This window comes from Simochromis diagramma, unplaced genomic scaffold, assembly GCF_900408965.1.
Source record: "Simochromis diagramma unplaced genomic scaffold, fSimDia1.1 OVJJ01000355.1, whole genome shotgun sequence".
NCBI lineage: Eukaryota > Metazoa > Chordata > Actinopteri > Cichliformes > Cichlidae > Simochromis > Simochromis diagramma.
In genome coordinates, this window is record NW_024387174.1 from 533,395 (window position 1) to 556,284 (window position 22,890).

Sequence of the window (22,890 nt, forward strand, 5' to 3'; positions counted from 1 at the left end):
GATCAGTCAGATAATAACTAAATATTGATCTGTTCATATTATTTGTTTTATATTATTGTACACCCAGAGTTCTTCCTGCTGTTCAGCTCTTCAAAAAGACTCAACTACAAATAAAGGGAGGGAGACGCAGCACAAAACAAAGCAGCTTCCAGCATAGAGAGATTTGTTTTTAAGTTGGATCCTGCATGAAAACAGAGGGTATGTTGGAGGTGGGTTGCGAAGGGGCTTGCAGATGTACACAAACTTCCTGCAGACTAAAGCAGGGCTTATAATTTCCACTAGGATGCACCTGGGTCGTAAACTTTGTATATTATTGTGGACAATTAACATTACAATGCACCAACTACACAGGATTCCCGGGTGATGGACTTCAAGCTGATGTGAAATAACTAACAGGAATGATTACTCAGCCGTCGGGCCTCCAGCTGTCCATGTCTGCAATGGAGTATAATGCAGGCTTAAGTCATCTTAAACAGCGTTCCCTCTGGCCTTGCAGAAGGGGATCAGGTTAGCCATCAGCTGATGTGTAGCTGCACTGAGATCAGTCAGCATAGTCGGTCCTAAATCTTACAAGATCGTCTCAGAGGCCTGTGTGAACTACATCTATGCTCAGTTCACCATCTTGTACTCAAATTTAATTATTTTCTAGAGGAAAAAAAAGAACGTAGCGTGATAAAGAGTTAAAATCAACAATAATCTGAATTCTTTTGACTGCAATAATCACGTAACGATCACTGGATACGCTCACAGCGCTTCTTCAGAGTAAAAACCTGCTCATCTCCTCTATTTGGTTACATCAGCACCCAGTATTTACATTCTTTGTTTGTCATGAAGCAGGTGCAAAGCCTATCGTACCAGCGACAGAAACAGGGCCAACAGTCCGTATGACGTTATAGGTGCACCGAAGCAAGCTGGTCAGCAGTCACACACGGCGAGGAAAGCTGCAGAGCAGACGCGCGGCGCTTTACATCGTCACTGCTGTCTTTGGAAAACGAAAACTTACAGATCACAGCAAAGTTCATTTTAAAGTTTTACGTGGTTAAAAACACAAAACTCAAGCTCCTGCCATTCACCAATGAGAAAAACAAACACCCTGAAGTCAGACATTTATTCCAATTAAGATAATTAGATCAAGAAAATCAGCTTCCACACACACGCAGACACACACAAACACAAACACACAGCTTTCTTCTACTCACCGAGCATTTCGGGCAGCAGGAATAAAAAACTGACACAGCAGCAAACTGAGCTTCATGCTCCGCTCAGACGAGCCGCCGTCCTCGTCTGTGGACCAGTGTGTGGAAACACTGGTTGCTTATTCCCCACTGGCAGCACACACACACACACACACACACACCCATTCAATTAACATGCACACTCAAAGACAGGCAGCTTATTAGTTTTAAGGAGGAAGCAGGTCGACCTCGTCTGCACAGACAAAGGGCTGAAGGTGTCTGCTGACATTCAGCTACTGACGCTGCCTTTTCTTGTCAACACACACACAGACACACACACTCTGCAGCTGTGAACTGACAATGACTTCACCGTGTACCCTCCATTTTTAGTCCTGGAAGGAAGAAAACTGCTTTTCACCTGATTTCACAGTATGGACACACACCCCCCTACCCTCAGATGGTACAGTCCAACACTGCCTGCCTAAACATGCTGCCCCATAAACAAATTGGTCTGTTTGTCAGCTGACTTCACAGTGAGGTAAGAGAGGACACACACACACACACACACACACTCCTGCTGCCGGGTTTTTCCTCACATCTCGAGCCTTCGACCACTCGGGATCCGTAGCTTCTCCTGGGGTTACAACGACTGCCAGCACACAGGAGGGGCAACAAAGATTCCATTTTTACTGTAATGATTGGCTCAAATATCTTTATTTTAACTGGAACGAGCTGAATTTCACAGGAAAATCTGAAACAATGATTCACACCCTTTCTTACATGAGAGCACAGTTCAGTATGGTTTGAAAACTGGACGTATTCGACTGTGTCAAAGTGAAAAGCCTGAACTATCAAAAAATGTGATTTTATTTATTTCAGATTTGGGGGTGGGGATTGATTCCTGCAAAGGTGGCATCCTTTATAGCACTGAACTCAAATTCAGTGAGCTTTTTCTTTCAAAGGGTTTTTGTAGAAGGCAGACTGCACAACAGATTTTTCACACTTAGGGAAATGGGACTAAATAAAACCCACCGATTCAAAGATTCACAAGTGTGGCCCAACACTTATAATAGTTTTAAATGTCCCCCTGAAATCTGTCTTATGAGAATTTTTTAGCGTTAGCCGCCACATAAAGCAGCCAGCATGGTTCAAAAGTAAAAAGGAGTGCCACCATCAAAACTCAATAAAAAAAGCAAATCCAGGACATCTGTTTGACAGCTGATTCTCTGAAGTGCAGAGCTACAGTGTTAAAATCAGGAATTTTGGCCTCATCTGCTCTTGTATACGAGCGACCACCACCTCTGCTTCAAAGACAAAGATGTTTGTCTTTGAGGGCTTCTCTGCTCATTCCTTTCTGCTTGGGGGGGTTCCCCTGGTGCATGCTTGCTGCAAAGAAAATAATACTGGAATATCCAACACATCTGAATATTCCCACGCTCAAAATAGAGGCCGAAGCCGAGGCACTGTCTACATATTTTCTAAAACGGGCCATCATCGTGTGCGATTATCCAGATTTTACAAAACGGGACTTTACAGCTGTAGAATTGCTTTCCATTGAAAAAGCAAACTTAATAAAACCGGAATAATGAAGTCATCATCCAGCAAAACAAATCCTCTGGAGTGACTTCATTTCCTGCATTTAGAGCAAAAACAGAGAGACTGAAGGTTTACGGTCATCTCTGCTGTCCTGAGGGGTCGACTCCTCACAGCGCCGAGCTCCAGCAAACTGACCTACATGTCCGAGGAAAGTCCCCCCGCCTGCTCAGGCATCTTGTGACCGGAGCGGACCGACTCACTGAGGATGACTTGGGTCACAAGGTCAGCGTTTTTTGTTCTTTTTTCAGTAGATCACCCAGGCTGATCGTCACATGTCCGTTACACTAGATTAAGACACATAATCTGAAACATGCACCCAGCGGATGTTACAAATCAATTTAGAAAAAACCAAAAACACATTTTTGTGTTCAGCATGTCTCATTAGATGGTTATACAGATTATTGGATTGGCCCTATACTGGTTTTTCTTCATTTCTGTCTCTCTGTGACATCACAGTATGACCCTATGAGGCTCAGGCTTCAGGTTGCTCTCAAACTTTATTAAAGGTTGTTTCTGCTCTTGGCTCTGCGTGATGTCAGTGAGATGGGATATCCCTAATATGAGTATCTGCTTTTCTAATCTCGTTTACAAGTGGAAGCAAGTAAGAAGAGAGCTCTCATGAAGGGAGGAAGGAGGTGAAATGAGGGGCTGCAGCTGCAACTATAACGAAGGAGTCAGTCACATTCACTTTAAGCAGCAAATCAAAGTAAGATTTTAAACACCTAATGAACAGCTGAACAAGCTGGAGGTCATTTCTGCTTTTTACAGCCGCCATTTAAATGCACTGCCTATGCCGCATGCATGCATTGTGATCGGATTGCAGTACACAAATTAGCGAGCTCGGTCACATCCCAGGTTAAGTAAGTCAGTGTCAACCCTGGACAGGTTTAAAGAAAGACTTGCTTCCCTACAGCTGCTGCCAGCAGCTTCGAGTTAGCAGTAAAAGGTGATGTGAGAGTTTTGTTTTGTTTTTTAAAGGATGCCAGGTTTAAACAGGTTATGAGAGCTGTGTGTACAGTGAGAGCGTGCAGGTCCTGCAGCCAGAACAAATTTGCATGCTGTCATGATTCCCTAAATAGAACAGGGAAACACACGGACTGTGCTTATCAAATGTCACGTGGAAGCTGTTTTTACAGTAAGAGAAAATGTTTTTTAAAGACATTTGAGCATAAAGATCTGTGTGTGTGTGTGTGTGTGTGTGTGTGTGTGTGTGTGTGTGTGTGTGTGTGTGTGTGTGTGTGTGTGTGTGTGTGTGTCAGCCACAGACCAGGATCCGATAGCCGGTAAAATTTGCCTACAAAAGAGGTTCCCAAAATAGAACAGGATCACCTTTGATATCTGACACTGGCGGCGTCTCTTCGTGCACATAAACGCACAAGCTTGCACCTGTGCTTCAAGTCGAGCCGGCCGTCAGACGATATTTACCTTCAGGGCTGAGATGGTGACGGTTGGATTTCTGATAAACACATAAATGATGCACACAGTCACTCACCGTTATAAACCTCCCTCTCACCTCTGCTGCAGGAACCGCAGATCACACACTTTTATCAGCTTTATCAAACAATGTAACCAACAAAACTAGAACAGGTTTAAATAGTGGCCCCTTGATTCATCACAGTGATGGTGCCAAGAGGACAAAAGGCCTCAAGTTCACACCGATCATGGAGTCCAATTGAAGCCTCCTCAGATTCACACACTCGGCTGACAATGAGCCGTAGATCCTGAGAACAAAGGAGCAAAAAACTGCAGAAGCTCCAAAGATTCAAAGCGTTTATTGTCACGTGTGCAAAGAAAAAGCATTTCTCTCTACAAGGAAAGTCTTTCTCTGCTGTCCACGCGCAGATGCCGTTTAATATGTACACTTATTTAGCATTAATAAATAAGTGGAGACAAAAAAATAAGTTGAAGCGTTAAATATATTTATGTGCAAAGGAGCTATGAGCTTAATATGCTGGTTTGATATGTGAGATGACCTGATGTGCAAAAATTATTATTGCTGTTAAAATAAATCAGCTGTTCAAGAGTCTGATAGCAGTGGGGAAGCTCCGAGGTCCAGTCTAGTACCTCCTTTGGTTTTGGCGCTCGGTCTAAGCTTAATTTATCCATTGCTGGATTCATCCAATGCTGCTCGTCACTCTGACATGAAAAAATACCTCAAATTTCTACCTGCTCGAGAAAAGAAGCCTCCAAAGATGGAGTGGGAGTCCAGACTTCATGTGTTTTTGCCTGTTTAAAATTTCATCAGTTTCTGAAACATTGCTGATGCATTTATTTTATTTTTTGATTTTACGTTTGCTCTGATTTAGTCTGTATTTTTATGCAGCGCTGCATATGAAGTGTATCGACATGAGTGCACCAACTCGAGATTAAATTTCAAACCAGTAACACAAAAAATGACTTAATGCATTTTAAATTACTGCACAGTACTACTGCATAGCTGCGGGCAAATTTATAACTGTTAATTTGTTTCTGACTATACATCCATGACGAATCGCTAAACAGGAAGGCAAGTGGTACCTGGGTATAAACTGTTTATAAATGCTTTATAACACACTGTAAAACTGTTAAAGTATTATATTTCATAAGCTTGTTTCATCACGCTTTCTGAGGTCAGAAGATTAGCAACAGTCCAAATGCTGGTAGTTTCCTGCATACTGGTAAAAAAAAAAAACCAGCTCGACAACCTGCGTGTCAAAATAAAAGACGATCTCTCTCCTCCCTCCCAGCATGAACGTTGCTCCATGCTGCCCTCTGTCTCTTTGTCCGAGCTAAAAATGATGACAAATAATCTCCAAATCCATCACGAACCACATCTGCAGTGAAGAAAGAAACATCTTGAAAGCCCTTCAGGTAAAAGAAGGATTAAAGATATAACCTGATCTGAGCTGGCATGTGAAAAAGTCTGTGGCCCATCGCTGGAAAGATCTGATAGAGATCACTTCAGCGCAGACCTCTGCCTGTCGATAACCTACAAAGTGCTGCGTTATCAGCGGAGCCGGTGCGTTTCACACGCCTTCAAACAAAAGCTGCTTCAGGGAAAATGAAAATGGAGGTTTAATACCTTGCAAGACTATTGGTTTTAACAGTGACGTGAGGAGTGTGTGTGTGTTGAAGTCTTATCAAACCCTACTAAAAGCTACTTAGAAGGAACCCACAGGACTGACCGCACAGCCTCAAAATAGACGCACGCTTCCCAATTTGCAGAATGTGTTAATGGAGGCCACACACCCTCGCACGGGCACTTCTTTTTAGGAATATAATGCTGCCTCGTTCAGTGCAATTTTCTGCAAACAGCACAAAAGGTTGGGTTCAATTTGCTTTATGAGGCTAACGCCCTGCCAAAAAATCCAGCTGTTCACAGAAGATTGTTGTTGTTTTTCTGCTGATGCTTCTGGAAAGTCTAACATCTTTCCCTTTAACTCCCTGCTGCAAAAACGTCACTTTTCTGACAGCAAGTAGAACACGAGGTTATTCAGTTAAAAGTGTAATTACGGTACGTGCTGCAAGCTTGCATAGTGGTCAGTTTATGAAAGGACAACAACATGTATCAGCAGATATGTCGATTTATCGGGTTCTAAAAATAATCCATCCAACGCAAAAGCTGACAGCTGCAGCATTTCCATGCTTGGAAAATCATTATTAAGCTTTTCAGGAAAATATCGAACACACCGTTTAACAGCAGAAAGATGGAGTGATGACACTGCAAGTGGTTTCAGATGTTTGAATGTTGAACAAAACAATAGAAAACTTCTGGAGCTCGAGGCATTGGTTTTTGGGTTTTTTTCCTTCAGTATATCGATATTGAGTTAGTGGTGCAGTAATTAAATCCTGCATTCAACAATATTCTCTAAAAATCCACCATCTTCTCAGACACTTAACAGCAGATTGTTTCTTTAAAGACAACAAAAACCTGTGTGTCCATCATCAGCAGCTGAAATCTGATCAAAAGCTGCTGCCCACGCTGACCCCAGGACAGGAAGAAACGGAGCGTACAGCACCCTGAACTACGCGACCTTCCGGTACTTTCAGAAACACGATGAGCGGTGAGCAATCGATACACAAAAAGGGAAGATTTTCAATGATGAACCCGGGTGATCACGGCGACTGGAGCGGAGTGACGTCACTGCTGGCTGGGGTGTTTTTACTCTCGAACGCCCGAGAGTTTGGCCATGAAATAAAAGGAGGAAATGATTTGGACAAGGAAGAGTGGAAACTATCGACTGAGCAAAAAAAACCCATTTCTTCAAGCAAACACTCTTGATTGCTTTGGCAGACGTATTAAATTGGATGGACGGACAGCTGTTGTACTTGGATGCTCCAAAGAGAGTATATCTATAAGTATGAGCTTTTGAAACACCACAGATAGTGAACTCTTAAACAAAAGAAGAAAAAAGTCACCTCTCGCTAACAGCGACTAATAAAATTATTGATATCCAATTAAAACATGTTCCCGTGTTCCTGCTGTACATCACGTCAACCGCACTCCTGCACACATAAACCCAAAGAAGAGGCTTCCTCTTTAATTCAATTACATCCGCCAGCTGCAATTTGGAGAAAAGGAGGAGGAGGGAAGGAGATGGAGGAAGTGGTGACCCAGACTTTGGCTCTTGGTGTAGCTGACTGCGATCTCAGGGGGGTGCAGAGTGGCTGAGCAGCTGTGTTAGCCAGGAAATGTACAACAGCACAGAGAGGTGCAGTGCAGCAGATACAGCCGGCCAAAGCTCGACTGTTGTCCCAGTGGTTACACAGCCTCACGCCTCCTCAGCGCGTAGCTGTGGCAGGATTAGGAATTAAGATTTTAAACATTTTGGTTTGTAGTGCTTATACTTGTGTGCTTTCCATGTCTAACATTAGCAACCATCCCAAATACCTGCGAGTGATTTCAGAATAACTAAGCAGCACATCATCAATGTCACGTGGATGTCAGTAAACTGTCTGAGGACAGTTTATTATTAAGGTTTTTACCTCTCTGAAGTTCTGCAGCATGATTAAACAAACGCAGCTGGTCACCAATAACAATGGAAACGTGCATGGTTAAAAAGAAGGCATTCACAAGTAGGCAGCATAACAACAGCAGTGGTTCCAGTGACTCCAGACATGCTGGCAGAAGTGTGGAACAACCAAAGGGGAGGGGGACACTGAGCACAGGGACCATCGTAAGTTTTGAAAGTAAAACGTTATATTGATCCATGAATTTAAAAGGTTACAGCAACCCTCTGTGTATGCATGCATGGATAAAGGGGTGTGTCACAGGAATGTGGAAAACACATTAAAACCAGCTGACAGATAGCAGGCTAGCTAGTGCTACTGTTAGCCGAAAACTTGCCGACGTGTCTGCTTTTATCCGAACATCTTCAACTTTTAATATAAGAAGGTAACAAAAGCCTCATTAATAGATCTTCAAACGTGTACCACAAGCCAAAGGGCGACTTTACTCAGTCAGTCATCCGCTACATGTAAAGAACATCATACAAGAGCTAGAGAACAACTTCAGGTCACCGATGATACAACTCAGACAGGTGACACTCGTACAAAAACACGTACCTGTAACTATACACATATACAGCAACTGAACATCTGCAACAAGGACACATAATCAGTGACAAGCAGGTAAATTGTTTTTGTTTATAAAGCAGCAGCAGTGTCGTGGCCAATCAGTGTAGCATACTGCTTCTGCAACACTGCTTTTAGTTTATAGTAGCATATAATATAATGAAGTATATGAGTATGTGAATGAAGTGCATTATAGCTCTGGGTAGACATGGCTGGACTTTTCAAAGCAAAAGGTGCAGATCAGGCGCTAAAAGTTCAGAAAACCTGAGGTTAATAGTTCAAATGTCTACACGTGGTTAGAAAGTTTGGGTGTGGAAAGAGACTATTGAGACTCTTAGCAGCTACCATCCCGTCATGGACTCTTTCAATAATAAACATGTCCCAGTTGGTTCCAGTCGAGAAGCTCGCTGGCCTCCGGCAGACGACTGGCTGTGTAAATGTGTGAGTTCTGGAGCAGGGCGTTGCTGGAAAAGAACATGTGTGCTCAGTTAGCTTTCAATGGGTAAATAAATCTCCAGGTTAAACCGATCATAAGCCCTTTAGAGCAGGGGTTGTGCTAACGGTTAGAAAAATAAGCTTGTGTGAGGATTGTTACAGTTTTCCAGCTTTGGATTAAAATCGCTGTTTGGGTTTTTTAAACCTCGCTGTCCACAATCACAGCTGCCCACAATCCCTCTGCTCTGGCTGGACTGGAGTCATCTTAATCCCTGAAGATTACACATATGCTCACATATAGACACATACAACTGTATAATCCACCGGATCTGTGAAAACACCACTTTAGCTTTTCACAGCCAGACACCAGATACGGCGAGCTCCTCCTGAACGCTCATGGGAACTAACGCATCTCCGGCCAGAAATCGCAGAATCGGTGCTACAGTGTTTACTGCCAAATGGCATTCTGAGTAATAATGTGAGCCACTAGGCTGCAGTCACTAGTCAATATTTTGCGGGTTTCTTAAATAAATTATTTCTAACTGTCCTGTCTTACAAAGATCAGTCTTGGCAGTAATTTGATTTGTGTTTCTCCTGAAATCCAAAAATGTTTTTAGATTTGTTTCCTGTTGTTTCTGCAGCAGACCTCTCCAACCCCCGGGGCCACAGACCGGTACCGGGCCACAAGAGATGAGGCTCGGGTGTGAAATTTATGGTTTTCAGAGTTTTTATCATTAACTCGGTTTCCCCGGGTCTTTTCCCGTGTTGTACTTGTGCGTCTTATTTTGAAAGAAATATGTACACGTTACCATAGCGACCAGAGAGCATTAAGGGGCAGAGAGGAGGATGTTACTCTCAATGTTGTTGGCGCATTTCAGGAGGACGCTGCTAATAAAGTTACACAATTACACAGTGAATTCGCATTTATTATTATATTTACAAAATACCACAGTTTTTGTTTTGGTCGTATCATTTTATTTTGTTGTATTTATCCGCGACACCTTAAAGGCCGGTCCATGAAAATATTGTCCGACATTAAACCGGTTCGTGGAGCAAAAAAGGTTGGGGACCGCTGCTCTATAGCACCTATATCCAGCTCACTATATCAATGACTACATAGACATTTACTGTGTCCATCTCTGTTTTATATGGAGTTTGTTTAATGTGATAAATATCAGATACCAACTTTGTTGGTGGTGTTTCTAACCAGACCATCTAAGTGAGTAACTACGGGTAATAACTAATAATTAGCTACAACATTAAGACCACTAACACTTGAAGTCAATACCACTCATCATCTCTTCTTCAGTGCTCTGCTGGGAAAACCTTGCACCCACGCCACAAAAACTGGAAGCACTGGAACGAGCCCAGTCCATGCTTATGCCTCACCCTGTAATCCACAATCCCCAAACGGTTCACTGCCAGCATCCTCGTGCCAGGCACAGCAGGACACCCCGTAAAGTCCGGAATCCATGAACCGACTGGTCCAAGCTGTGCTGGCAGCAGCAGAGGCATCTTCAACACACCAGCCACATGGTTTTATTACTGCAGATTTCAGAAGCAGCTCATTTTAAAGATAAATAAAAGTCAGAGGTGTGCACACATCTGGCCCAGCAAATGACCAAATCAGTGTTATTCTGAAGCTGTTTAACTGATTAACTGACCTGAGAGATAGGAGGTGCAAGATCATTCCCATTTTCAGCCGAAATGACATGAAAACTCTGATACACAGAAACGCAACAAGCTGTGGTTTGCCCGTGTTACAGGGATCCCTGCAAACCCGAGCTAGCCAGAATTGCATTTGAATTTTATTCCAGCTGACAGATGGAGCCGGGGAACCTCAACCAGAGCACCCTTCAGCCCTCCAGGACCTAACGACTGGCGATGTCTGTCTCTCTAGAATATTACAGTTGTTTCTGGCCTGGCACGGTGGGAGCAGCCGAGGCATTTCCATGTGCTGCTGTTGATAGTCAGCTGCAGTGCTGCTTAGGCACTCGCGTTCCCCCCTCCCGTGCTCCACCCAGAAGCTCTGAGCGGCCCGACGGAGAGGAAATACCAGCGTGTGCTGCTAAAACAATGTGGTTTTAATCTGAGAGGAGTGCGGCCCTTTAAAACTACCACTCAGTTTCTCACTCGAGAAGACGCCGTTCCTCCTCTGCAGCAGAACAGAGGCCTCTTTTTGTTTATGAATCTTTTTCCCCTCTGCCTTCTCATATCCCTCCATCCCACTTTGGTTGTTCGGATTGCTTTCACACGACCGCTGCTAATAGACTCCAACACTGCTCAATGTGTTGGAGAACGCTGGAGCACAGAAACTCATCTAACGTTGATGAAGCGCCATTCACACTCCAGGCGTAAGCCCAAATCAAACGTGGCTGCAACCATAAATATTAGACAACCAGAGAGGAAGAAATGCCAGCTGCCACAGAGCAAAGTGGGCAGATGAGTTTGGAGTCGGTTTGCGTTGGATGGGTGGACGAGACGTCTCATCGACTTTCCCGAAACTCCTTCAAAAAGGAGGAAAAAAAGTTTTCTTCTCTCTGTGCAACGAGATAATGAGTGAGTCTGGCAGCAGAGTGCGCCGTCATTTTACAGCTGAAGTGGAATTCATGTGGACGGAAGACTGAAGAAAAAAAAAAAGTCATCTTCTATAAGCAGAAATGACACTGAAAGCAGCACATTTTCCCTTCAACGAGTCAACCTTCAGTTTATCCCAGATTCCTACAGTTCAGAGCAGATTTGAAGCTGTGCGGCTGCACAAGCGGGAAATCCAAGGGTGTGACTGCCAGAGGAGTCTGATGCGACCACAGGAACTGGGTGTGAAACATGGCAAAAGCTCAGATTCAGTCGCAATGGTATTTGAAAAATGGCCTGCAGGGTGAGCTGATGGTGAAGACGAGGAAGGAGAAAATAATAAGATCGTGCAGAGGAAGGATCACAGGGTTTACTCGACAGAACACTTAGCACATCAAAAACACCTCAAAACCTTTCACTCTTCTTCTTCTTCAAAGACGTGAAGAAAAAAAGAGGATATTTTTGGTTTGAGTGCAGAAACTGGATATTAGCACGAGTACTAAGAAAAAGACGCCATCCTCACTGAGAATGAAAGTCATTTTGCATGTTAGGAGGCAACAACAGAACAATTTAAGTTAAATAATGATTTATTTAAAATATCAGACAGAAAAAAGGGAGCATTTTTCCCCTTAAACTCATCCATGAAGAGAGCGATGCCAAAGTCACACTGAAGAAATCTGCACTTTCATTCAGGAATAAAACTCTGGACTATTTAGGATTTAATGATGAAGTCAGGATGATTAAAGTTACAGTCTGGACCAGAATCTCAAACTCAACTCAAAAGTTTTTGTTCATTTACAGAAAATTCTTCACCATTTAACTTTTCTATTAACTAATTACTTTGGTGTAGCATTAATGGTCATGTGGGAGGTCTTTATCAGTAAAGATAAAGCTGTAAAATACATCAAAACACACTTATAAGTCCAAAATCTTTGTCTTTCTTCACATTTTAAAAAGCAGTCCTGTGGGGCTGGATTAAAGTCTTCACCAGGCCGATTATGGTCCCCTGGCCTTATGTTTGACATCCCCTGTGCTAGACCGTGCCGAATTAAAAACCACGCCTAAACATTAGCCGCTAAACTGAGATAAATTCAGGTAACATTTAGCACTTCAAATGTAAACACCAGACTCGAGACTATCGGGCTGTTAGTGAAGAAATAAACATCATGTGATGGTAATAATTAGTGCACCGTGCCTCAGCGTGTTCGCTCCATGTGTGTTTCAGGCCGTAAAAGCAGGAAACATCATCTGCAACGAATTAAGACAAAAACATCAAACAGTCCAACATAGTTTGAATAGTTTACGGTGTTGCTGCACTTTGTTTCCCTCTCATTTGGATTAAGTAACAACAGCAGCAGCAACTGCAGCTGGACGTCACCCTGCAGCCGTGAATGCCTCAGACTGGGCTCTGGCAACTGGGATCCCAGAAACCTTAGCTATGCCTTAGTTATACCAGCAGGGGTACACACACACACACACACACACACACAGCTGGCGCTCAACCACCTCTGGTGACCCCAATCGTTCCAACTGTACAGATTGAGTTTCCACAGCATCTGTGCCAGCCACATGTGTGTATCTAACATGGCTAATGTAGCTAATCCCCATGACACACACACACACTCAGGCAGGCAGACCATGGGTGGTTGTATCTGCAGTGGTGGGCAGATATCAACAACCCAAATCCCTGTTTGACCTGTTAACACAGCAGCTGGTCATTCATTGGTCAAATATACACAAATTATGACTATTTTATACCAGATAGTGTCTTTAGTGCAATAAGAGCAATATAATACAGCAATATATTAGCATTACAATCCTCGATGAAATATAAGTAATATTTCTCCTGTCTTGGAAATATGTACTGTGGGAACAGCTGTGCATGGACTACATCAGACTAATACAGATACAAGTTCACAGAAATTACATGAAAAGAAACTCTTAGTTCATAAAGATCCTTCCGAAGTTTTATTCTACTGTTGTGATTCCCACATGGAGTCATTTTAACAACCTTTTCGAGCTGGAAACACGATGGTGTACTTCTACATGTGTCAGCAAACCCACCCCGACACAAACAGTCTGGTTTTGCTGCTGGAGTCCATCAAACATACAGTTCAATATTATTATTTTTTTTTTAATGATAAAATATTCTGATTCCCGGGAAAAACAAAACAAAGAAAAGCACAAGAAAAACATCGTTATGGGTCAGCTGGTTATGTTAAACATCCCTGAATCAGAATTTCACAGTTGGTATATCCCAAATAGTCTCTTCTCCAGAACTAACAGACCATAATAAACTGTTTTCGTCTTTGTTCTTAGTCATCTGTGAACTTAAACTAAACACCTTCGAGCCTCACAGCCAGCACCGTACCTCCGTCTCAGGGCAGATTTAGGAATCTGTGGCCCTTCTTTTCTGCTCTTTAATTGGGTAAAACAGTCAACAGGCTTATTTCAAATATGGCTGTTTGAAACCTTCTTAACACAAATCCACATGGAAATGTTAAGGTTACACCTCTTCTATAAACTCAGCCTGTAACAGAAGATCAATGGAGCTGTTAACAGCCAGTATTTATTCAAAACAGGTGGTCAGCTGTTAGTGCTGTTGCCAGTGTGCCTCCTGCCAACCCGTCCAGTAAGTGCCCGCTCTGTTTTATGCAGTGCAGGCTGAAACCTCAGAGTCTCCTGATCTGACACACAGGCTCAAAATCTCTTGGGACAAATCCTGTGTGTTTACTCTAATGTCTCCAAGCTGATGTTATCATGAGTAAGTGATGGTAAAATGACACACACAGCACCTCTGGGTGCCCGTCCTCAGTCTTGCCTTTAAAATGAGCTCAGACGAACTCTGCAACTCAACACAATTTACCTCTTTCTAAACATTCTGCTTTCCCAGCAGCAGACCGTTAGAAAGAGACATCCTGTGTACTCCTCGGTACTCATTTACATTTAGATGAGCCCATTAAGATCCATAAACCACCACCCACCTCCTCACATGGTGTCCGCCACCTTCTCATTCACCTCGGTTAAAAGACAAAAAAAAAGAAAGACGGGGGGGGGGGAAAAGGTGAAAATAATAAAAATCCAGCAAAATGATTTGGTGTGGGGAAGGATGGTGTTTTAGGAGAGCTGACAGAGGGGGAGAGCACTGGGAAGAAATCCCTCCTCGTCCCTCTGTTGTTCCCATAACGTCTCCTCCAGCTGCTCTTCAAAAAGTGACAGGTGGAATGCAGCCTCCGCACACATCCAGCTACAGGTATCTGTTTATGTGATTATGGTTGAAGAAACCCAACAAGACGCTAATAAAGGGAGACGTCAGAATAGACAAACCATTCTTTTTGTAAGGAGGCGTTTTCCTGCTTTGGCAGAGCAAAGTAAACACGTACAGATTCTAACTAGAGCTCGTTCGATTAAAGGGACAGTCTTAATGTTGCTTAATTTATCTGCATTTATTAAGTCCTACAATAATCTATTATTGTACTCTACATCAACACATGCCAGCATCAGTTATCAGACCAGCAACCTTTCAGAGACACCGATCATCCCTTCCCATAAGAGACTCATCACCGAGGACCTCAAACCAGTTTTTAATTCCCTGATTTCATTACCGTTACTTCCTACATGTCAGCTGACCCTTTCCAAGCCTTAGGTACTTTTTTCTTTCTAATAAGTAACTGAAGCAAAGACAAATCCTTTTTCAATTTCAGCAGAAATCATAATATCGGTTTCCTCACAGACAGGAAATAAGTGTTGATATGACGGTTGGACTGTGTAAAGCTCGGGGCACAGCCCAGACAGGAGGAAGGGCCCAAGAGCCTGAGGCAGAAATTAAAGGACATGCACTGTTAATCCTTGGATGAAGTCCAGAGTGGACGAGTGTATGAGGCCGACTCATCGGAGGAAGGTTTGTTTCAACGGTTATACAGAGCAAAATGTAATCCCTGTCTGAAACGTAGTTAGCATCTTCTATTCCAGGGGTTAGAAACGCAAAGGAGCTCCATCTGTGAGCTGGGGATTTACACAGTTTGGTTCTCACGTACGCAGTGATGATCAACAATGTTACTGATGCGGTTTCACTGGGACATTTCAGTTTGATTAGGATGGAAGTAGTTCCCCTTTTCTTAAATCTGACCTTTGAAGACAGAAACTTGCTAAAGTGCATTTTATAGCAATGTCACGAGAAAGGAAATGAGGAATTCTGAGGAAGTTCCCCGAGCCACTAAAACAAAACAAAAAAATCCCTTTTTAAATGCTGCTATGGTCTTATTTTGTTCTGATCTTTACACTCATTGACACATTGTAACACCTCTTCCACTTGTTAACGTAAATATCTAATTAGCCAATCACATGGTAGCAACCTAAAGCATTTAGGTATGGAGGCGTGGTCAAGACAACCTATCGTCGGTGTGAGATTGTGCAGTACTGCTGATCTACCGCGCAAACATCTCTCTGGTTTACAGCAAGGATGGGGGAACTCCAGACCTCGAGGGCCGGAGTCCTGCAGGTTTTAGATCTCACCCTGGGTCAACACACCTGAATCAAAGGATTAGTTCATTACCAGGCCTCTGGAGAAGTTCAAGACATGTTGAGGAGGTAATTTAGCCATTTAAATCAGCTGTGTTGGATCAAGGACACATCTAAAACCTGCAGGACACCAGTCCTCGAGGCCTGGAGTTCCCGACCCCTGGTTTACAGAGAAAGGTCCAAAAGGGTTACAGAAAGCATGACTAAGACCACGACACAGAATTTGGTGTAAACAATATGAAAGAACACCTTAATCCTGCAGGTCTGGTTTCACCTGAAACCTCTGCTGATAATGACCCACACAGGGTGATGAGGCACATGATCAATAGCGGGTCAACAATCCTCTCGAGGGAAACTCCCACTAAGGTTTAAATACCTGAGACTCTCCACCACTTGTTCTTAGAACTGAAGAAGCTTAAGTGAAAGAAAGAATCCTGCTAAAATTGTCCCCAACCACGACACATTAATGCTGCTGCAGCAAGATGCAGGCATTTCCCATCTGTAGCAGGTCGAGGTAGAGCTGGCTTAAACTCCTTTTTTTTAATATAGTTTATTATGGGTAATTAGTTCCCACAGGGGTCGGGTCCATCCAAAAGCAAACAATTCTATTAAACCACCAAACAATGCTCTTTGGGCCTGTAATACTCACTCAAATTAAACAATTTATAAGACGTTTAGAGTGAAAACAACTTCAATGCAACTTCTGAAAACACAGACGGGATGCTAACTTTTAAGGCGTCACAAATCGCTGCTGAATGAAGCTGAAGAGTAACGAGAACAGTAAAATTATGCTTCCTAATTTGCCAAAATTTGCAACACAATGCTCCCGAAAAAAGTTCAAGTCTGAATATCACAACAACAAGTGCTTCTAAATGTTACTCATCACTCTGAGATCCACTGACAGTCAATACGAGTATATTGTCAAGGTTGAATGTGCTGCCACATGATGTCATGCTATATGTGACAGTAACCAATCAGAATAATCAATCACACCCACTAAACCAATAAAGCCTCTCCTGTGAACACGACACGATAAGCCGGTGAGTTAACAATTACCACAAGCTTCACCAACCAAAGCTTGTGCCTTTTTCTGCTGTCCTCTCACTGCCATATTTGTAGAGCGGGAGGAGGATGAGGGGAGTGAGAAAAAAAGAGGAGGAGGAGAGGGGAGGAAGAGTGGCTCAGATTTCATTACATTCTCTACATGAGTAAAATGCCTGGGAGGCTCCTGCCTGCTTCCCTCTCTGCTCCCTGCTGAATGTGTGTTTGCACATGCACGCACTCCTCCGTCGTTTTCACCCTCTCTCTCACTTTCTCATGCAGAAAAAAAAAAAAAACTACCTGTCAGGATTTCGGGTTTCTAAAATGGATTTATCCCACAGGGTCGCTCGGGGCCGCTCCCACGAGCCACAGCTTCACAGAGAGACGAGGAGACGCAAAAAGGAGTAAAAAGAAAAGAAGAAGAAAGGCTCTCCAACATGTGTGTCATACATCTACATTTATACCCAGCCCCGTTTTCAGGTCATGTAACATTCATGGCAATGAACGCTAATGAATTGAATTCACTTGAATTGAGGGGAGGCGAGCGAATGATGCAGCTAAAGATAGCGAAACAGACAGGCAGAGGGAAACGCACACCGTAACACAACCTGGCTCACAGCAGCCGGTCCGTTTCATGCACGGGCAAAAATCGGACCGATCGATCGAGCTGAGGCGAGAAGGAGAAGAAGACAGCGCAGCAGTCATGATTTGTGACGTGTTCACCGCAGCGACATGTTCCAGACTCGTCAACCAAACCCCGACGCATACTGATGAGCCGCATCTAAGAGGAGCGGGCGCTCTGCTGCAAATACACCCAGCTGCACAACAAGAGGCAGCCGTCGCCATCGTCACAGCGAGATCAACAGGTGGTGTTTGTGGCTCTGAGAGTGTGCACTGACACAGTTTCCTGCTCAAGCGCTGATGCTACACTGCAGCGTGCTTGCTTTTTGCTATTCAGGAGGTGTTCACACCTGCACTGAAGGACAGACTGACTCACAACTTGGACACTGGAAGTCTTGGAAATAGCAGGATTTTAAAAAAGGGGAGCAAACCTTCGATCACGACAGTTTGTCTTGGCACAAAAAGATAAATTTAACATCTTATTGAGTGCTGATGATGCATGAAGCAAAACATTCTTTATTTTTCTTATACAGCCCCTCACTTCATTCTGTCTCGAGCTCATTTCGCCTCCTGTGCTCACTCAGCGTTCCTGGTGTGGCCGTATTGGAGATATCTCTATGATATCGTACAAAAACATATGATTGTTTAAAAAAAGACAAGCCAGGAGCTGCTGTAGCAGCATATAACTGGACAGGAAATAAGGAAAAGCATTTTTCATTCGTCCCTAACATAAAAGGATCACTTTCAATGACCAACATTAACAGCAGAGGCCAGGATGGGATTTGAGATTTAACAGTAATTTACCGTTTTAGTTCCTTCTTTTTATTCTGGAAACTTTTAGAAAATCCACTCTGCAGTTTTCACATGAACTACATCCTAAAAACCCCACAAACACAGCCTGACACGCAGAGTGAGATTTACTGATTGCAAAGGGATGTTTTAAAGATAAACTGAGTCTCCTGATTTATCAGGAAATATGATGAGAAACAACAGCCCTGTATGGAAATGCCAAACCTGATCGAACTGAAGATAATGTCACCATTATAAAGCAAAGATGCATTATTTTTTTATGTTCTGAGTTCTTGAGGAGTATGGATTTGGTCCAAATATGAATTTAAAAGTCCAGGAACAGATCCTTGGACTGTTTGCAAGAATAATTATTATTATTGTTTTTAATTTTTGGGCAGATGTTGTTGGACTCGACACGTCAAACCAAAAGTATTTGCATGAAGAGACAGCACGAGTTGTGTTCAGCCTGTCCTCTTACTGCCTCAGTGAAAACCTAAAGCGAAGGCCGTGCAGCTGTTTCACCGTTTGTCCTCATCAAAGTCAGTTCAAAGCCAGACCAAGGATAAGAAAAGCTCATTATCTGGGGTCTTAATGGTGATGATTGTTCATCCAAAACCCTCAGGACAATCTCTGTGATTGTGAATGTTGGGCAAATACTGTTACCTGAATAACGTCCAAACGGTTGGGTGAGATGGGTAAACAGTGGGACTCTTTTGCAAGAGGACACTGGTGTTTATCCTATTAGCTGGTGCGGCTGTGATGGGACACGTCCCCTGGAGCCCAGATTTACCTGGAAAACCAACTGACATGGCAGGCTGAATGCTGCTGTTCCAGCTCGGTGAAGAGCTGAAGGAAGCACAGTGTGCTCAGCTTTTACTCCTGTGTCACACTGTGCAGCACAAATACTGAGTCCTAGAAATGAATAGTTTTTTTTTTCCTCAAACAACCTCGACTGTGCTGACATTATTAATTTAACCACTAACAAATATTTAAACCACTGTCAGCTTTACCACGTAGCAGCGAGCTACATATCTCTCAGACAGGTTTAAACTATTATAAAAGTGGAACAAATACAAACTATATTATAGATGGATAAATCTATTTCTACACTGATAATTGGATACTATAAAACTATTAAACTCATCAGTCTGTGTACAGCAGCTCCGTGATTACCCTGAAACAATATTCTGGTTAATTAGATGGCTGAGATAAAAATGAGAAACTGTTCTGATAATCACTTGGCATTTGTTCATGTGTAAAAGGAGAGAAGTCCTGCATCACTCCCTGGAAACAAAGCCTTCAGTGCTTAGATCTTTGCTCTTACAGTTTAGCTGACCTAAGACAAAAAGCAGAGGAATACAGCCAACACTTCCTCAGGTTAGCGACCTGGTAATCAGCCTCAGTCACACAGCCATAAAGACCGGTCAGCGCCCGCCTTGCCGCCACAGATGTCGCTGCTACAGTCATCAGTTTGTCTGCAAATAGTCGTCAGCTCCCTGCTCAGTGGTAGCTTTTACTCTGAAGGCAGACTTTCTCAATATTTCACTAACACTTAGAGGTGTGTGTTTGCAGACATTTCAGCAACTTCCATGCAAACTGCATGCAACTGCAGCGATCTGCTACACAAAAGCAATCACAAGCAGTTAGCACCCTGTTTGTAACTGATTTCTACCAGTGACAGCTAACCAACGTTCAGCAACCAGTTGATGAGCGATTGCTGGATTTTGCCAAGTGGTTGCTGACGCGACTCTAGACCTGTGTGACTGAGACCTAAAATGAAAAGCAACAGCATCAATCTGCATATATTTTTTATCATATTACCCCATTTGATCACTTCGCTCTCGCTCTGCAGGCCTACTTGTTGTTCCTAGAGTATTTAAAAGTAGAATGGGAGGCAGAGCCTTCAGTTTTCAGGCCCCTCTTCTGTGGAACCAGCTTCCAGTTTGGATTCGGGAGACAGACACTATCTCTACTTTCAAGATTAGGCTTCAAACTTTCCTTTTTGCTAAAGCATATAGTTAGGGCTGGACCAGGTGACCCTGAATCCCCTCTTAGTTATGCTGCAATAGACGCAGGCTGCCGGGGATTCCCATGATGCATTGAGTTTTCCCTTTCCAGTCACCTTTCTCACTCACTATGCGTTAATAGACCTCTCTGCATTGAACCATACCCGTTATTAATCTCCGTCTCTCTTCCACAGCATGTCTTTTATCCTGTCTTCCTTCTCTCACCCCAACCAATCACAGCAGATGGCCCCGCCCCTCCCTGAGCCTGGTTCTGACGGAGGTTTCTTCCTGTTAAAAGGGAGTTTTTCCTTCCCACTGTTGCCAAAGTGCTTGCTCATAGGGGGTCATATGATTGTTGGGCTCTTCTCTGTATTATTGTACGATCTACTGTACAATATAAAGCGCCTTGAGGCGACTGTTGTTGTGATTTGGTGCTATATAAATAAAATTGAATTGAAATTGTGTGTTTAACCAGACACATGGTAGCTGTGCAGTCTATAAACAGCTGGAACGGGAAAACAGAGGTGCACAAAAGTCTCAAACATAAGGGCAGTCCAATATCTCTACTCATTATCTTAGTAAATACATAGATACTCATTTACTTAGTTTTGACTAAGTTTAAGCACACAAAAGGTTTCAGGATGGAAACGCTCCTTCACACAGGTACAGCTCAGCGTACAGGATCTGGGTTAAAGTTCGTTCTGTCTATAAGATCTTTTATCTGTCTTAAAAACTTTCATTTGTCGGTCTCATTTTTATGCAGCCCCTCGTTTCTCTTGTTTCTTCAGCTCATCATATCAGCGAGTACATTTTTCCAGTTACTCCACTCTTCCTTTAGTCTGCTGTAGCCTTCTGTCAGGGATGCTCAAACTGTCATCACTAAAAATAACAACAAGCTGTATTCTGGTGTAATCAGTGATTACTGTATGTGAGTGATGTTTTTAAAAGCCTCAGCAGCGTCGGTGCTTTCAGCTTCAGATGAACGAGGAGCCAGGTGTGTGTTTGTGTGTCCGTGTGTGTAAAACAGGATGTGGGGGAAAAGAGGCAGAGGGGAACTGAGAAGGCGAACCAGTCAGGACACAGACATCCTGATGAGACAGAAGCCACTGACACACACACACAGTGATGATATGTTAACATGAAGAAAGAGGCACTCACATACAGCGTGAGCCTGGAGGAAGGAAAACTGAGAAACACACACACACACACACTGACCTCAGTCCTCCTCGCAGTCACAAGATAAATACTAGTTGAACAGCTTTAACAATAGGCCTACACTTCCCATAATCCCACAGGGAGACAGACTGTAGCAACAGAGCGGCCTCTCATTTTACACAGAAGCATAAAATCTTTATTTTAACATCCTGCGGTTCAGACTGTAACAACAGGCCTCTGAGCATCAAATTAAAATCAACTACCAGCTATTTTAGATCGGCCTGAACATTTTCTCAAACACACTTTCAGAGAAATGGAACCTGCTTGTGAGTTGGCAGGTTGTTATTACGGGTGGATTTATCACAATGGTCCCTTTTCTTTCTCCCTTATCAGATTTCTGCCCCTCTGTTAACTCAGGAATGTCTCTGGCCTTCAAGTAAAACTTAAGACATCGCTTTGTTAGCGGTTTGTAATTTTATACTTGCAGTATGACTTTGCTTGTGTTTCCCAGAGTTTGTAAAGTAGAAATCGGCCTCCTGTGGAACCAGCTCCCAGCCTGGGATCATCACTGCAATTAATTTGATGTCTCTTTGTCTCTTTGTTATGCTGCTAACTAAGGACAGCTTGAGTTAGGCTGCTGTGGAATCTGCAATGACCCACCCAGCACCGTTCCTCTACTCCTTTCTATCATCCCATCGCATTTATACACCAGTACTGCACTCTTGATATTCTGTCTCTAAAATCATGTGTTTAACTACTTAAACTTACATTTTGTGAACAAATACGTTCAAAATGACAAGTACGGCCAGCCTACACACAGTGCTTCATGATAGATAACCTACTTATAATGAATGTTGAATGCTGTGTGCTGCCCATTGCTCTTCCAATAATCCCTTACAAATGGGCACCAATAACAACAGTAACGTGTGCAGACCTCTATAGCCCAACTTAAAGAAAAACCCAGCTTATTAACCTCCAGGAAGCTCATTTATTCAGACTCAACTCATTCTCGACTTCATTAAATGACATTTAAGCTACTGAGCACAAACGTGGGTCGACTGTTGGAGTGAAAAAAATGCAGCAAAACAAATTTTAAAATAAAGCAAACACTGCTTCTCATATCGTTCTTCACACTGAATGATGTCGTTGAGCCTTTTATGCGGCGCTGCCAGCTCAAAGAAGTTTGAGGCAACTGCAAAGTTTTCCGACAGAGTTGACAGGAAGCCGCGAGTCCATAAAGTCCCCATTAAAACAGCGTGCGGTCAAAGAGGCGTGTTACAGCTGGATACAAAAGCAAACACACACAGCGGCTTATTACAAAGTGTCATTAAAAAAAGAAACGTTTTTGCTTCAGCATGAATTATTTACCCTGTGACGACCTGAGTGCACAGCTCCAGCTTAAACTTCACCTACAGTGAAACCTC

General features: G+C 43.1%; 1 protein-coding gene and 1 long non-coding RNA gene across 6 annotated transcripts in view; both read right to left on the reverse strand.

Annotated features, from left to right (window-relative positions):
• dip2ca (disco-interacting protein 2 homolog Ca) overlaps window positions 1–22,890 on the reverse strand; it is a 192,307-nt gene that overhangs the window by 97,068 nt on the left and 72,349 nt on the right. The window contains exon 1 of one of the 4 annotated variants that reach the window (XM_040049483.1): window positions 1,200–3,988. The exons of the other annotated variants lie outside the window; for them this stretch is intronic. Coding sequence (XP_039905417.1) covers window positions 1,200–1,206 — 7 coding nt within the window. The 5' untranslated portion in view covers window positions 1,207–3,988. Of the gene's footprint in view, window positions 1–1,199; window positions 3,989–22,890 lie in introns of those variants that run through there. 4 annotated transcript variants of the gene reach the window in all.
• Window positions 1,739–20,158, reverse strand: LOC120744901. Of its 2 annotated transcripts, XR_005698483.1 has the most exons (3): window positions 12,945–20,158; window positions 12,799–12,824; window positions 1,739–1,749 (listed from the first exon to the last, which is right to left on the reverse strand). It is a non-coding gene; the product is annotated as an uncharacterized LOC120744901 (long non-coding RNA). The 2 variants fall into 2 exon arrangements; XR_005698482.1 differs by lacking the exon at window positions 1,739–1,749 and having other exon boundaries at window positions 9,890–12,824.